Consider the following 15,370-nt stretch of genomic DNA (forward strand, 5'->3'; position numbering starts at 1 on the left):
CAAGGAAAGCCAGAGGCCACCTGCCACCCGCCAAAGCTAGAGAGACATGGAGCAGATTCTCCCACACAGAGACAAAGAGGAACCGACACTGCTCACTCCTTGCTCTTGGGCTTGCGGCCTCCACAAGTGAGGCAATCGATTTGTTTAAATCAAATCAGACACCAAAATACCCCCCCCACCCCCCACCTCCCAAAACAGTCAGCAAAGCTATACTAAAAACACATTTGCTAACAAGGAGAGTCTGCAAATGTGGGAGACAAATACCTTCTTCGCGGGGGGCTATGGCACAGGGGTGGTTATTGTTGTTGCTGCTGGCCAGGCTCCAGCGGACCTCAACCTCGCCCCTCAGACTTCTTTCAGAGTTGAATCCTGTACCCGCATATAGGTTTTTTCACCTTTAAAATCACTAGATAATCTTCATTGGAGGAAAAGATGGCCCTTTGCTTGAGGTGTGGCATAGCAGCCTGCAGCCCACTTCTGGCAGCAACAAATGACAGACTGGCCTCCGCGAGACGCCAGCTCACACCCAGTGTCAGTCGGGGCTCGTGGACAATGCCGGGAGCCTTGTGGCAGCTGTTACACCAACTTACAGGCGTGGGGTCCTGGGCCATGGTAGTAATGACATTTTCCTGGCTGGCTCTGACCCCTGAATCTGCCAGATTTGTCTAATGCACACTGTGAACTGGTCCAGTCAGGACTCAGAGCCAAAGCTCAAAAACTGCTTGAAAGTGACAGGAGATTAGACAATTTTTGTGACTGGTCATCAGCTTGTTTATATCCCAGTCCCCGTCCCTTTCTGGTAGCCCTTCCTCCCCATTATTTTTCCCTGCTTGGTTAATGTTACTGCAGCAGTTACCTCTGCTCATTAAGACACTTTTGTAGGCGATTTATACTCCTGGTCTTACAGGGCAGTCAGTCTGGATGGGGAATTAAAAAAAACACATCCCACTTATGATATATTGCGTCCATTTTTTTTTTCACATTTTAGAAAAATTTTATATCATTTTTACAAGCTGTAAAATTTATCCCCACCATCCTACTTATCGTCCCCTTGTTCAAATAAGATCTGTATATTAGATTTGTATATTCAGAGGGGTAATACAGAAATACCCACGTGTGATGATAATTTATGCTCTTTCACTCTCAGATAACTGAGCGTCCCAAGCCATAAATACACCACATATCAACTGGTGTTTTCAGACATGAATCTCTGTTTCTGTTCTGCTCCCAGCGCTTGGGCCTCTCCCATCAGAGTCTGCGCTTCCTCTCCCACCTCCACAGCTGTTTCTTTCTAACCACTCCCTGGAATATATAGTACACCAGGCTGAGGTGTGGTGTTCTTCCACAAAGGCACAGAAACTGGCCTGTGTCTAAAGTTGTCTGTCTCCCCAAATGCTGGTGCTTCATCACATCATCAACTATTTTTTAAATATCTAATTTTCCTAGCGCCTAACTAGTAGCTATCTATATCCTACCTGTAATCGCAAAGAAGTGGAAGCAGTTGAGTTTAGCCTTACACTGACCTCACAAACAGTGTCCTCTTACCACACGAGCTGGCGTGTATTCCATTTAAAAGTTCTAAGACTGCATCATTACGCAGGATTTCCTGACTATTTTGTCAGAAGGTTTAACCTCATAGACAAACCTCCCCATTTCCCAGACGCTCTTCCTTTATTTCCTACTGTGAGGCTGTATGTATTTAGCATGTTTCTCTAGGGCGGTTGTGGTTATGACCTTCCACAAATTACTGATAGCTACTGGGCACGTTCTTTCGCTAGCAACTTAGCTTTTGAGTTGTCATTTCTCCTCTTCCACGCTCCCTGACAAATGGCTGCCATGTCACTTACTTGAGAACACACATCCCTTCTCTGGAGGAAAACGAACATGTGGGCCCGGTACCTGCTGCATGCCTTGCATGGTTTGCTGCAGAAACTGGAGCTGCTGGTCCTTGGTGAGGTTTTCTTCTGTTCGGAAAAGCTGTTCTTTCTCTTGTTTCAGCAGCTCCACCTCGTTCCTGTATGCATCCAGCTGCCAGCGGAGGCTGTCGTTCTCCTCTTTGAGAGCATAGGCCTGAGCAGCCAGAGCTGAAGAACAGACACCACGAAGGCAAGTGAGTTAACTGCTCAGACTGAGGGCATCTTCTGTGGCATGGGGCTCACGGAACTCTCATACCAGCTCGGAGGTAGAACCAAATGCCTCACCCCGGGGGCTCTTTATGTTGCCCTTGGCGAACATCTCTTCTGTGGGGATTGTTATCTTTTCTAACTGCCCTGACTTATGTGTGAATGTTTCTTGTAGACATGGGGTGAAGTCCTTCTAATTCTCATCTTTTGCCCACCCCCCTCCAATCCTAGTCACCTTTTCAGAAATTGATATGTGTTGCTAGGTGATGATGGTATTTGGCATTCCAGGCGCAATCATCTCTACCCATCACTGTCCTGCCCCTTCCTGCAGAACAGCTCAGCTCCTAGGAGTGCTGCTTTTGCTCGGATAATCAGCAGTTCCATAGGTTGAGGCATGTGGCAGCATCCCGGGGGAGAGGGCAATTGACATGCACACCATTCCTCCCTGCTCTATTGCTGGGACAAATTGCACAAATTGTTTTCTCTAACTCCTATCAGAATGGTAACCTAGTTCCATCTGTTTCACCAACAGATTAAAACTCTTTTTCCTTCCAAGGCTGACTGGTTGTTCTGCTTCTCCTTCCTAAAACCTAAAAATCTGTGTGTGTAGAGACAGGCATCATGCTCACCTGCTACTCTCTGAGAAGCCCAAACAGCTAACCCCGGGCCTCTTATTGAGCACACAAAGCTGAAATGAATCAAAGGGAGGAGTAATGGTACCCAGTAAAACTGAGGATCGGGAATCCATTTCTCTAGGTTCTAGCTTATTGCTCAGCAGCCTCTCCAGTAACAATGAAATAATAATAGCTTTGACACCCGCTATGTAAGTTACTAACGGGACCAAGAGCTTCACAGAAACTAACCCTCTTTGCTGCCTCCCCTATACCTCCTGGGCCCATCAAGCTTATGCTGTGGGAGCTGTTCTTTTTTTTTTTTTTTTTTTTTTTTTTTTTGCTTTTAGGTTCTGGGCTATTCTTGTTTTTACCAGATTGTTCAAAACTAATCTCAAATTCAACCCCCTCAGTCCTCTCTCACTACTTTCTTTCCTATCACACAGAAAATTCATTCTCTACTTTTGTAAGCAGGCGAAAAGTGAAAGAAAAATATGAAAGCTGACCATGAGAAATTGCATCAGAGAAGCAACTTCAGGTCCGTAAGAGCGCAAAGTGAAGCACTTCTTGATCTACACTCATTTCCAGGCCCCCCTTCCCTCGCGCCCCCTCCTCCCATCAATCCACAGAGCCAGAGCCAGGTCGGTAGCCTGGATGATCTACCTGTATCTCAGGGCAGCGGTGATGGATATTTACTGACAGGTGTTCTGAGACACTGGTGAATTTTCTCCTCAAATATCAAACATTAAATTATGTTACTAGTAGCTATACAGCTGAGTGTTTTATGGTATTCTATTTTGCAAAATGATAATCCCTATATAGTACACACTGTAATACCAATCAAATAAAATGTGCCACTAGCCTGAAGGGATCACTTAGCAAACCTTGGTTGCATAGGTATGACATGCCCAGGACTGTTTGGGCATCTTGGATTACAAAAGAGGAGACAGAATATATTTTACTTTCCAGTAGCTTTACATAGTAATAGAAACTAACAGATGTGAAAGAACAGCCTATGCCTGGAGTACAGTAGGTGTTCCATAACTGCTGGCTGAATGAATAAGACAGCAACTCAGTAACAAAGTGTTAGACAAGGGACTAATTGCAACTGTTCAGAGAAGAGAAAGACAAACCCACACTGGAGGAATGAAAGGATTGAGGAAGCGCTTCTCAGTTCAGACTAAGAACATAAACAAGAACCCAGAGAGGAGAACTGAAAGTAGACTATTTGGGGGGCAGGAAGGAGAAACTCTGACCAGGAAGGCAAATGTCTGTTTGGAAAAGCAATAAGAAAAAGCAGAGCCATGTTCGGTGAGGAGAGCGTGCAGGTGCTGAGTGAGGCGCATTGGGTTGGCCAACTGAGAAACACTTCAGGCGCTTGGGCAGCGAAGGACATGATGAAGTTGGAGATTTAGGAAGATGAGTTTGGCAATGGTGCGTGGAATGAAACTGGAGGCAGAAAAGAAAGACTAAAAAGAAATTTTAGTTCATGTATATGTGTGTGCAAAACCCAGGAGCAGCCAATTTTATAGTTTTCAGAGTCTTATTTATAAAATAAAAACTGACCAAAGGTCTAACCTAGGAGGCAAGAGCTAGTAAATTTTAACACCGTGCTGTTCCACCTCAGATCATGTCCATACCCTGAGATGGCAACTCTGACAACTCAGTTTACCAGTTTATAAGAAAATGGTTATGGCATCATTTGAGAGAGGGATGTTGTAATAGGGCAAAATTATAGGAAATGCAAACGATGAAAAAAGTGTTGGCACTACATGAGCACATTACTACATTTAGTAGCATTCAAAGACACTTAAGTCATTTCCTTAGGAAGCTCTATTTGGCCCTTTTTCAATTCAGAGTGGCATTTTTATTATCATAACTGATAGCAGGTGTTTGTGAAGAAATCGATTAGTATGCAGGGATGGAAATTACATTTTCCAAATGAATTGCATAGTCTGCAAGATATGCAGAAATCTGTGTAGCAAAATGCAAGCAGCTATAAAGCATGTGCCAGCAACATTATTTAAATAAATTATCTGAACATAAATACATATAGGAAAGTGCACCCATCCATTATTTTAGGGCTTCTCAGAAGCCCGTGGGATGACACTATCGACAGTTCTTAATCTTGGCTAAGCCAAGTGGCCATTGTTCCTGCCAAGTAGGATCGAGTGTGCTCTGCAATTCTGGAATAGAAAAGTGATATCATTATATATAAGAAAAATAGCAGCTGTAACTCCACGCCCATCCCTCCCCCCATGGAAAAACAGAATCAATACCGTAGCCAATCCCATGAATGTTTTTATAACAGAGGCATATAACTGATTTACATTCTTGATTAAATTATTTCAAGCTTGATATTTGCAAAAAAAAAAAAAAAAATGAAGACTCGCGGTAGCAAAGTGGTGGTCTTGTAAAGGGTGAGAAATTGTATATTGACTCTATTTAACTTCAGGCCACCTGTCTGCAAACATCATTCAGCAGGCTACAACCTAAATCTACCCCTCAGAGGAGGCTTTCTGGAAGAGGCTAAATTATGTTTCTTGAAGCAGCAGTCTCAAAGAAGCAAAACCCTAATAACTTCTAAATTACTATAATCTCTTAGTGTGCCCACAGTTCAGAAACTTGTAATGCTCACCCATTTTTTCCCCCTTTAGTTTTTTTCTGAGACACTGGATTAAATTTAAAATTTTTGAAGAATGTGCAATTAGATTTCTGTGATAAAATTTACCCCACAGTTCAAATAAGCATCTCTTAAAAATAAACTACAGCATATGTCTTTGGGTAAGAATCCTTGAACGGCGCACTGTGTTAATAAATAGAATATGTAGCAAAGGGGCGTAGCATGTGGATTACCGATTATCAATTAAAATAACACAATAGGACACTTCACATGTGAACTATCATCAGCATAATTAAATCCTCTTTGGGTGATTTAAAGGGTGAACCTACCGGAGCGTCTAGAGCATCACAAATCCCTTCCCTGACCAGCTGTTCACCGGGAGGGCACAAAGCCAGGAGCTGAGACTCGGCCAGGCCAAGGTGAGGGGAGCTCTTGCTTGAACTTGTTCAGGACCTCAGGAAGACTTGCTTACTGGGATTTTTGGACCAGGTCAAAATAAAATAACAACATTGGAAAAACTTTTCTAAAAAGTTCAATTAATTTCAAAATTAGCAGGCCGCTAAAATCAGCAATGCCATTTGATTCAAGATTACGCTATATGGCTAAAGAGGAGGTTTAAAGAGTTTACTGATCAGTGCCCCCTTGAGTCGATTATTCTTTATAATATTCTAGATAGTTCTTTAATTATGGTCAAAGTGGCCACCTTCCTGAGACTCCTGTATTCCTTAACATGTTTCCATGGGAACAGAAAGCGGCAAGTTTACCTTCTTGAAATAAATAATCTGGCGAAAGCCTTGGAATCTCCCTTACCAGCCTGAGCCAGCCTCAGAAAAATAATTAGCACAATATGAAAAATGTAAGTTATTTTGGGTTATGTCCCAGCAAGCTGACAGTATGTTAATATCCTTTTCATGCCTAGGCAAGATGTAACTAAATAATAAAGCACTTTAACATACTGTTTCTAACAATATCTGCATTTCTCAAGAACTGTTCATTTCCGTCTTTGGGGAACTCTGTATATAACTTTCTCTCCCCACTTTGCCAGATGTCCTCCTGAGGGGGGTGGACACGTGGGGTACTTGCTCCACTGTGATTCCATTCCCGCGTGCAAGTCTCTTTCAAGGATTTCGCTGGCTGCGGCCCCAACAGGCAGGCGCGCGGACAGGAGCAGGCTGCTGTGGACGGGTCGGAGACTGGGGCCCGTCCCCACACCCGGTGTTTGCCTTCCAGTCCTTGTGGCCCGGTGACGTGGGGACTCTCTGGGCTCCAGCTACCCCTAGCCCCTCCCAACTCTCCCTGCAGGGTCTCTGGGGTCAACCGTGTTCTTTGTGTAAGCCAGTGTTGCTCCCGAGAGGTGACAGCGCAATGGCTGCCCAGGACGGTCTTGTGTGTGTGTGTGTAGGGGGAAGAGTGATGTGTGTTTTTTCTGCACAATCCCTCATTCTCTTCCTGCTGCTGGGATGGACCTGGATCTTTGTGTCGCTGCATGGGGGAAAGACATCTGTCTTCTAAGAACATCTGCTAGGGACATACCTCTGTGCCCAAGAGAGAAATTTTTTTTCTAAAAAAAATCCACTAAATATTTGCAGTTTATTTCTAAAACTGCTGGTGTTACTCTAATCCAGTGTTTCCCAAATACTGGCTCATGTTAGAATCCCCTGGAGGCATTCTAGAACATTTACTTGTGGCCTTTTCCCCCAGTTCCTATACGTATATGCACCCACCACACACCTGGTATGTTTGGGAGCAGCCCAGCAACTTGTATCCCTCAGGTGGGGCTGAGATACCAGAGAAGTGCGGCTCAGAAGGTCCCCTGGTTTTTGAATCAGGGCTGTGTTGGGTTGCCCCGACAAATCATTGAGAGGGAACCACATGTCTTGTTTGGTTTTTCATCCTGGTTTTAGTCCGTGACCTTCTTTTGCATGAACTTCAGCTTCATCTCTGCACCTACAGAGGCGGTCCTGTCCTGATCCTGGCCCAGCAATCTCTGGCCAAAAGCACCTTCTTGTAGAGCAAGGGGGAGATTTTGGTAAAAAACACAGTCCCAGCTCTTTCCCTTGTCCTATTTCCCCTAAAGAACAGCAGCAGCAGCAGCGGCAGCGGCACTGGCAACAGTAGTAACACCACGTAACAATTGGTATGTGCCAGGCAATGTGTTAAGCATTATTCACAGTCTCCTTCTCCACTCACATAACCGTGGTATCGTAAATACGACTTTAATGCCTATTTCCAGAAGATAATGGAAGTGAGTTGGAAAGTCATGGAACTGCACATCCGGTTGACATGGAGCCAGCGCGACGTCAGGACCTGCATACCTCCAGCTAATGTCAGCAGGGGCAGCACTGTGGCTTGAGAGGAGAAACTGGGGCACTGTGTGGGGCTCGTTTGTCCCTAGCAGAGGCGATGCTCCCCATTCTGGGCTCTATTAGGAAGGAATTCTGTTGGAGAGGAACTCTCTCTGAAAACTGAGAAGCTAACCCTACTTTACATATGTTTTTATTTATTTGTTCTAAAATAGGCTTACACTATTGTATCTGCTCCAGGGGTTATAAGTTCAAACCACTACAGGGTGTGCATTTCCACACCCTGCCCACCTCTAGGGCCCCAATAATCCTGTATCATGGTCCCTACCTACCCCCCCCCCCATGCCTCTATTTAAAATAAACACAGACATCTTTTGCAGGGGAAATCTGGGAACGTTTCCTATGGAAGTTAAACTCACCCCCCTGCAGTTTTGAGGCCTTTGAGGCCTGGCTCATCCCCTCAGGGATCCTCCTCCTGTCCTGGTCTGACCTCCGAGATGGACATGCTGACAGCCGGAACCCTGAGCTGCTCAGCTCCAGGGAGTAGCCAGCTCTGCTAAGGGAGCTGCAATTAAGGCACGGATGAACTCAGGACACTGAGGAGCTCCAGCAGGAGTGTCTCCCCGTCTGCAGGGGCTCACTTGAGTGTCTTGTGCCTTTCCCTAGAGTCACAGGGGTGGAGACCACTATCCCAGCAGAGTGTTTACCCTGAATGGGTGGGCAAGGCCTCAGACAAGGCCCAGCTCCGCCCTCAGAAGAGCCAGCCAAGGGGCTGGGGCTTCCTGCTACTGGTGCCTCCTCGCCCCATGCCTCCCAGTGTCTGGGCACAGAGTCAGCCAGCTCCTGCAACAGCCAGTCTCCTTCTTGACAGCCTCTCAAGGCCGCAAAGAACTACAATCGATCTGTTTTCCCGTAACACCTGTATCACCACTGAAGCAGCAATCTTCTTCCAATTGCTCACAGAAATTCCTTCTGCTCCATTTTTTCTGGATTATTATTATTACAATTTAGCATTGACATAACATTTTATATTTGCAATGTGTATTATAGTCTGCACATTAGCTATTATTAGGAAGAACTAAACAGAAGCACAAGGCAGTGTCTATTTCCAGCTTTGTGTGAGACCACTGGAATAAGGGTAATTGGGGAAAGCAGGCAACCCACAGCCTGTTATTATAAAGGCGTAAGTGTGAGTCTGCAGGCACAGCTGGCAGCAGGTGACTCAGGGAAGAAAAAGCCTCTGTCGCTCCCTCCTGGGAGCCCCTCCTCAGGAAGCCTTGGGGCCTGTGCTGGTCACAGTGTGCTCGTCAGGAGCGCTTCACACTAGCGACATCATGGGAGCCTGGCTTCGCGTGATGTTGGTGTCCTTCCACACCTCCCCAACCACCTCTCGTCCTCAGAGGAGAGCTAGGGCGGAAGGAAGAGGCACACTTGCTCCTTCCAATAGCAGGATGAGCCTGCCATTTAAAATATTATTGCAGAGCACCATTTTGGGGAGGGACGCTACGTTGGGGAGCCTGCTCACAGAGGACGGGATGCCTTTAGCACTGGAATGTTACCTGGAGTGCAGGCTAGTCTGGGCCCTGCCGGACAGGGCGGAAGTGCCCTGCTCAGCAGCAGAACCACAGGCACTGATTGTGGAAGCCTTTTTGACCTGCACCAGGAGCACAGTCCCCATGATGTGCTGCGCTGGTGTATGAAGTGAGGGGAGGCTTCTGGCTGGGAAGGGAGAGCTGAGGGAGGGCACTTCTGTGAGGTGGGTCGGGGAGCTTGTCCTGAGAGCAGGTTCACACTTTGATACCTGAAAGGAAGACAGGGTATGGCATGCACAAAAGAAATCCCTTTCTCAAAGGACCCAGCAGTTTCCAACTAGAGAAGGTGGTCAAAGCTGAAAGGCAGGTCTGGGGGCCGGGGGGAGAAAAGGTGGCTTGGTCCTTAGAAGCCCCCAAACAAGGCAGCAGGTACATTGAGAAGGGTGTTCCCCTAGCCCCACTCTCCCTTTTACTTTCACTAGATTTCAGTTTTTTTCACTTTCAATCTCCATTTCAATTTCTAAAGTACAAGTTTTCTTTCTCTGAAGGCCGTTTTCGGGGCCGTTAGATTTAGACAGACTAGTATAAATCACAAATGACATGGGTTTTCAGAAACAGTAGTCTCCTGGCCATAGCCCCCACCCTCACAGCCAGCATGCCTGCTCTGGGCAGAGAATGGTCCCCTGGGTTTTGTTCTGAGCAAATTCACAGTCTAACCTGTCCAAGGAGAGAAGCTTTTTCAGCAGCCCTTCCCCTGAACCAATTATTCCTAGCATCTTCCTCTGTCTGCAGTGTAAGGCCTGTCACCTCTTTTCCTGCTAACTTAGAAGGTTTCCTTCCCTCTTAACAAATGGTCACTTTTAATTTTCTTCCAGATACTTTCTCCCTTTTTCCTCAAGAAGTGACGTTTTCCTACTTAAACTAATCCCCTACTCCCCCCCTCCCCCCTCACATGGATGGCCTGGTAGTTTCTGTGCATATCAACACATCCATGCTCTGATGTGTGTGAAATGACAGTCAGTACAAACCTAAGACAGCTTTTCAGTTCTAGGCATCACCCCGTGCCACAGAACTTTTATTTTAAACTGCGCCCACAGCAAGAAGGTAGAGTGAAATCGTGTGCGAACAACTGACTTGGCTCCACAGGGTTCACACCATCCTCCGTGTTTGTTTCGCACACAGCTTCTGCTCTCGCCAACCTGCTGTCGCGTCTTGATCCCATCACGGGCCCTCTGAATCTGAGGTTCCAGAAGACGGCTTGGGGGATGAGCATGTCAGCCGATCTCTAGAGTGATTCTAATGCATGTCCAAGTTTTGGGACAACTTCCCTAGCTCTGGGGACCCACTCCCCATTTCCTCAGGCTTTCTTCCAGTCTAGCATTGATTTTCATACCTACTTTTGCTCAGCCATTTCTTGCAGCTTCTCTGTTACTGAAAAGAACCTTCTTTCCAGCTTTTACTATCCAACGTGACCTTCTAGGGGTCTCTGCTGGCCACCTTCCCGTCTCACATTTCATTCATCGATCTACCTGCTCCTCTCTGAATGCTACTTACTGCCTCTCCTGTGATGATATTGTGATGGAATGATTTCATAAATCCTCCAGGCAATGTCTCCAAAACACATTCTTCTGATCTACTAGATGTTGTTGTGTATTACTTTTCTTTGCAGTCATATTTCTGGAGGAAGATACTGCCACGGCAGGTTTGTGGCTTATACCCAGGAGAGGCCGGGCTGCTCCTCTATGGGAACACATCCCCCAGGTGCCAGGCCCTTGGAGCAGGCTCTCCCTGGGGGACGAGAGCCTCCTTGTCCCAGGTCTGTGATGTCAGGTCAACCTCAGCTCCTCAGAGGCTGTTCTCTGTGGCAAAGGCCCAGGCATCCCTCTCAGCAGTGATAGAGGAGAAAACAGCCGGGGCACGCATCACATTTTCCTGCACTGGCTACCCTCACTTTCTCTTTCCTTCCAATGAGACTTTCCCCCTTAATTAACCAAAGGACACTTCCATGCACCTGACAGGCGTAGATGGGGGGAATTCTCCAGCTATGTCTTGCATGCTTTACTTAAATTAATGATTTCTTATTTCTTCAGTCCTGCATTATTGTCCATGTCAGTCATTTCCTTTCCACTAAAATTTTATCTTTACTCCACTTTTATTTCCTGATTTTCACATTTTCAAACCTTAACTCAACCTATGGTTTATTCCTCCCGTTTCACCCTCATGTCACAGATGAGTGGCTTTCAATTCTTCAGCTATCAGAGTTACCTGAGGGGTATTTTAATAACACACATGCTGGGGCAGTAACCCCAGGACTGGTCTGTGTGTAAAACTTCTCATGTCTTTCTCTTGTGCAGCAAGACTTATTTATATCTTCTCTAGTGCTCACCAGTATCAATTCTGCACACGCCACAGTACCTGGTATTTGCAAAATGTCAAGAAATCTCTTCACTGGTTCTTTCTTACAATCTCAAGGAAACTCCCCCAGGATGCACCTTATGTCACTGCTGAGAAAGCTGAGACTTGAGGAAGGGACATGATTTTCCAAGTCATGTGGGAAACGAAACTAAGTTACCTCAAAGAGCCCCTGTGTGCAGTTGGTTCAAAGTTACTTCCTCGCTTTCTCTGGTGTTTCTAAATTCCTTCTTACAGGGAAATGGCTCCTCAGCCATTTTCTCTGAACCTTCACAATATCAGCACCAAGTGACCATCTCTTCATTAGAGCAATTAGTTGAGCGAGGCAGTCCCCTGTCTAGGCCCAGAAAACAGGAAGGGACATGGAAAGAAATTTTTCCAAAACTTATTTTCAGAGTTGCTGATCTTCCATCTGTCCAAATGCCTCCAGTTCATTCCTCAACCGGAAACATCTTCTCGATCCTTCTTTTCAACCCCAGAATTTGAGTGCTATAAAATCCTGCTTCAACAGACTCAACACTCATCTCTGAGTCCTTGAGCAGGGAAAAGTGAACATATTTTAAAACTGTCTGAATGGCTAAATTATAGCAATTTTTCCCTAGGAGAGAGTTGTTAGGTATTAAAACCTTCCACATAGTGAGTGTGATAATCTTTCACATCCCCACACACGAAAAAACAGTTTTTGCTTTCCTTATTAAGATGATTTGTTTTTCATTTCTAATGATTATAATTTTTCAGGTAGTAATGTTTTATTCTCACTTTCAACTCCTTAAAAACCCTCTGAAGCCCTAGTTAAGCACTGTTAATCAAATACTAAATGCTTTTAAATGATCTGGCCCCTTTTTAAATTGAGAAATAGAGCTGTTTGGGCAAGTTTATGAGGTGACCTTGATTGAATTAAAGAGGTCAGGGATGGAACAGACTTCAAACTCATTTTCAATGATTTTGAAAAAATGACTTCCCTCCAATTAAGCAGGAATTAGCATGAAATATTTTGTTTCTGAAAGGTTAAAAGAATTCCTCTGAGAAAGCAGCTCTCTTGTTACTAGATTTTTATTGAACAGGAGAGAGAAGGCACTCTGGACAGTCTTACAGGTAGCACATTGTTAACATATTGCTGATGATCCAGCATCAATGAGAAGATTCCTTAGCAGCTTCACTCTCCCACAGATGGGGTGAAACATCATACTGACATTTTAATTTCTATTTCAAAAGCCCAGGAACCTGATCACTTTCAATTACTTGAGAAAAAATCAAGTGTTATAATAATTTCAACTTAGTTCTAAAGAGAAATGTTCTGAATGTTACCTTACTTATTTCTTTGATTTGTTTCCTGTGAGCGCTACCCTTTATGATGCAGTAGTTCCCCACCTTTCAATGATCTGAAAGGGCTCAGGGTCTGAATTCTTCCTGCTCTAACACAGTTTTTGTTATATAATTATAGAAGTGGGGTTCCATGGAAAACCCGATGGGAGTGGACACATATGGTGGCCTGGGGACCAGTGGGGTGATTCTGAGGAGCAGTCCACTTGAGGGGAGCACCCACTAAACTGCTCTGACCCCACATTAACCTCAGAGAGTCATGTCAGTGCTGACATGGATTCCACACAGGAAGGTACGAGAGGGGTAAGCACAGGGGTGTGGGAATGGGAAGAGAAAGAGCACGAAAGGACTCTGAAACCACATACCAGCCAAGAGACCTCCACTAGACCTCACGGCCCTCTTCTGAAAAACACAATCAGTTCTACGAGGATTAAGTCAATAAGTAGGTAATACTTTTGCTTGTTGGTTGGTCTTTTATTCTAAACTGAAAAAGAATATTCCTCAACAGAGTAAAAATTCATTCTTCCTACTTTTCATTTCCTATCCCTCCGTTTGACTGGGCATTCAAAATCACATTCTTTCCTCATTAGTTTAGAACCTGATGGGGTGAGGGAAGGGAAATATTACTTCTTAAGAGCCCTTCCACATGAAACTTCCCCGAGTGAGCATCTTATCTTCCTGCACATGTTCTGCCTCAGACTCTTATTTTTAAGAGTTATTGAGAGATGCATCTCATAAAGGAATGCCTCGGGAACAGGGTAATGCAGAGAGCACTTCCATAAGTCGTGAGATTAGATGGAGTCAATAACTGATCCTCTCCAGGCCCGGAGGAAGCAGAGGGAACACAGGGTGATGTGGAAGTCAAAGGGCTAATATTGTAGCTCAGATCATTCCAGAACTGTCAGCGTGGTGCCTGAGCTTTGAGAAATCTTGTAATATTTCTTCTTCCCTTTTCTGAAAGTTAGGGAATGGAGGACATGGACGGTGGCTGTGTGGTTTATCAAAGAAAATGCATGACCTGGCCTGGCTTTTTCCCAATGCACTTCCCCTGAGAGAAACATTTCTTCTTCTTGCATAAAGCCATATAGCAGATTTTTCCTCCATATTGCTTTGGAGGAAAAAAAATAATCACTCAACTGGAAAAGAAATTGGGCCAATTTCCTGAATATCTTTAAAAGCTGGCCTTTCTGTTGGAATGGGTTTACAGACAGTTTGCTGCATGTACTACCTATGTGGAAGCCAATTTCTTTCTCTTTCAGAAATTAATGAGAAGACTAAGCTAGAAGTCCTAATCAGCTCTGTCTGGACTTACTTTTGAAGGTAGTAAGTGTCCCTAGTCTACCTTGGCAATGTGAGGGCATGCACCTCGCAGGCAAAATCCTTGGCTGCTTTTACTTGGTTACCTTTCTGATGCCCCCTTAAGGTGTTTGAGGGATATCCTGAAGCTTTTTCCCCCCACAACATCCCCTGGTTTCAGAGAAAGGCCATAAGCCTCAAAAAAAGGAAACTGGTACTGAGTTCTAGACTTTTCACTTACTATCTTTGGCAAATACCATTAGCTTCTGAATATAGCACTTAACATTCCTATTTGGGAACAAAGGAGAAGGTTGTACAAGATCATTTCTAAGGGTTTCTTCTGCATCTAAAGAGACACACCATTGCACACTCCCTGTGGGTATGCACACAATAGATTTGCTTGGGTTAGAACTTATCTCTTGGATCCTTTATCTAATAGTTACACAAACATGATTAGTCTTTAGAACAGGAACCTGAGCCAGTGTGGTCTGGGGTTATAAGCATATTGTGGTAAATTAAATGTGGAAATTCCCTTATTGGTGTAAAAGAAGGCAATGCAATAAACTTCTAGGATCTGATACCGGATACTATTACTACTTTTGACTTTCTCAAATGACTGAAAATGGCCAGGTGGTATTCCCTAACCAATATGAATTCAACTATTCTAAGTATTTTTTTCAACTAGTATTTACTATATTTTAATAATTAAGTACTTATTGTGGGAGTTTTTGAAAAGCAAAATAAAATGAAATAAAAGTCACCTGTCATCATGCCATCTAGAAATAATCAATGCCTCCAAATATTTTGGCCTGTCAGTATAGGTCTCCCCAATATCTAAGCTGTGAGTACAAAACATATACATGATCTACATGTTGATTTCAAACTGCTTTTATCACTCAGCAATATTTTGAAAATCTTCTCTCATATCTTTCTATAGTCTTCTGAAATGTGATTTTCTTCCAAGCTGCCCATGGATAAAGGATACATTGGTGTTAGGTATTTGTGTGTTTCTAAAGTAATTCTGATCACTGCACATTCAGGTAATTGCTCCAAATGGCAAGAACTCTCACTGAGAGCAAGAGACTCTGGGACAGAGCAAGTTCTAGCATGTTCATTAAAAAATCTGCAACAACCTGCCTGAAGCACT

General features: G+C 44.5%; 1 protein-coding gene across 4 annotated transcripts in view; it reads right to left on the minus strand.

Annotated features, from left to right (window-relative positions):
- ENOX1 (ecto-NOX disulfide-thiol exchanger 1) overlaps positions 1–15,370 on the minus strand; it is a 489,446-nt gene that overhangs the window by 61,981 nt on the left and 412,095 nt on the right. For all 4 annotated transcript variants that reach the window (XM_012723223.1, XM_004680132.2, XM_012723222.1 and 1 more), the window contains one exon: positions 1,900–2,084. In XM_012723223.1, coding sequence (XP_012578677.1) covers positions 1,900–2,084 — 185 coding nt within the window. The remainder of the gene's footprint in view (positions 1–1,899; positions 2,085–15,370) is intronic.

The sequence above is a fragment of the Condylura cristata genome, unplaced genomic scaffold (assembly GCF_000260355.1).
Source record: "Condylura cristata isolate star-nosed mole 26May11 unplaced genomic scaffold, ConCri1.0 scaffold00010, whole genome shotgun sequence".
Lineage (NCBI taxonomy): Eukaryota > Metazoa > Chordata > Mammalia > Eulipotyphla > Talpidae > Condylura > Condylura cristata.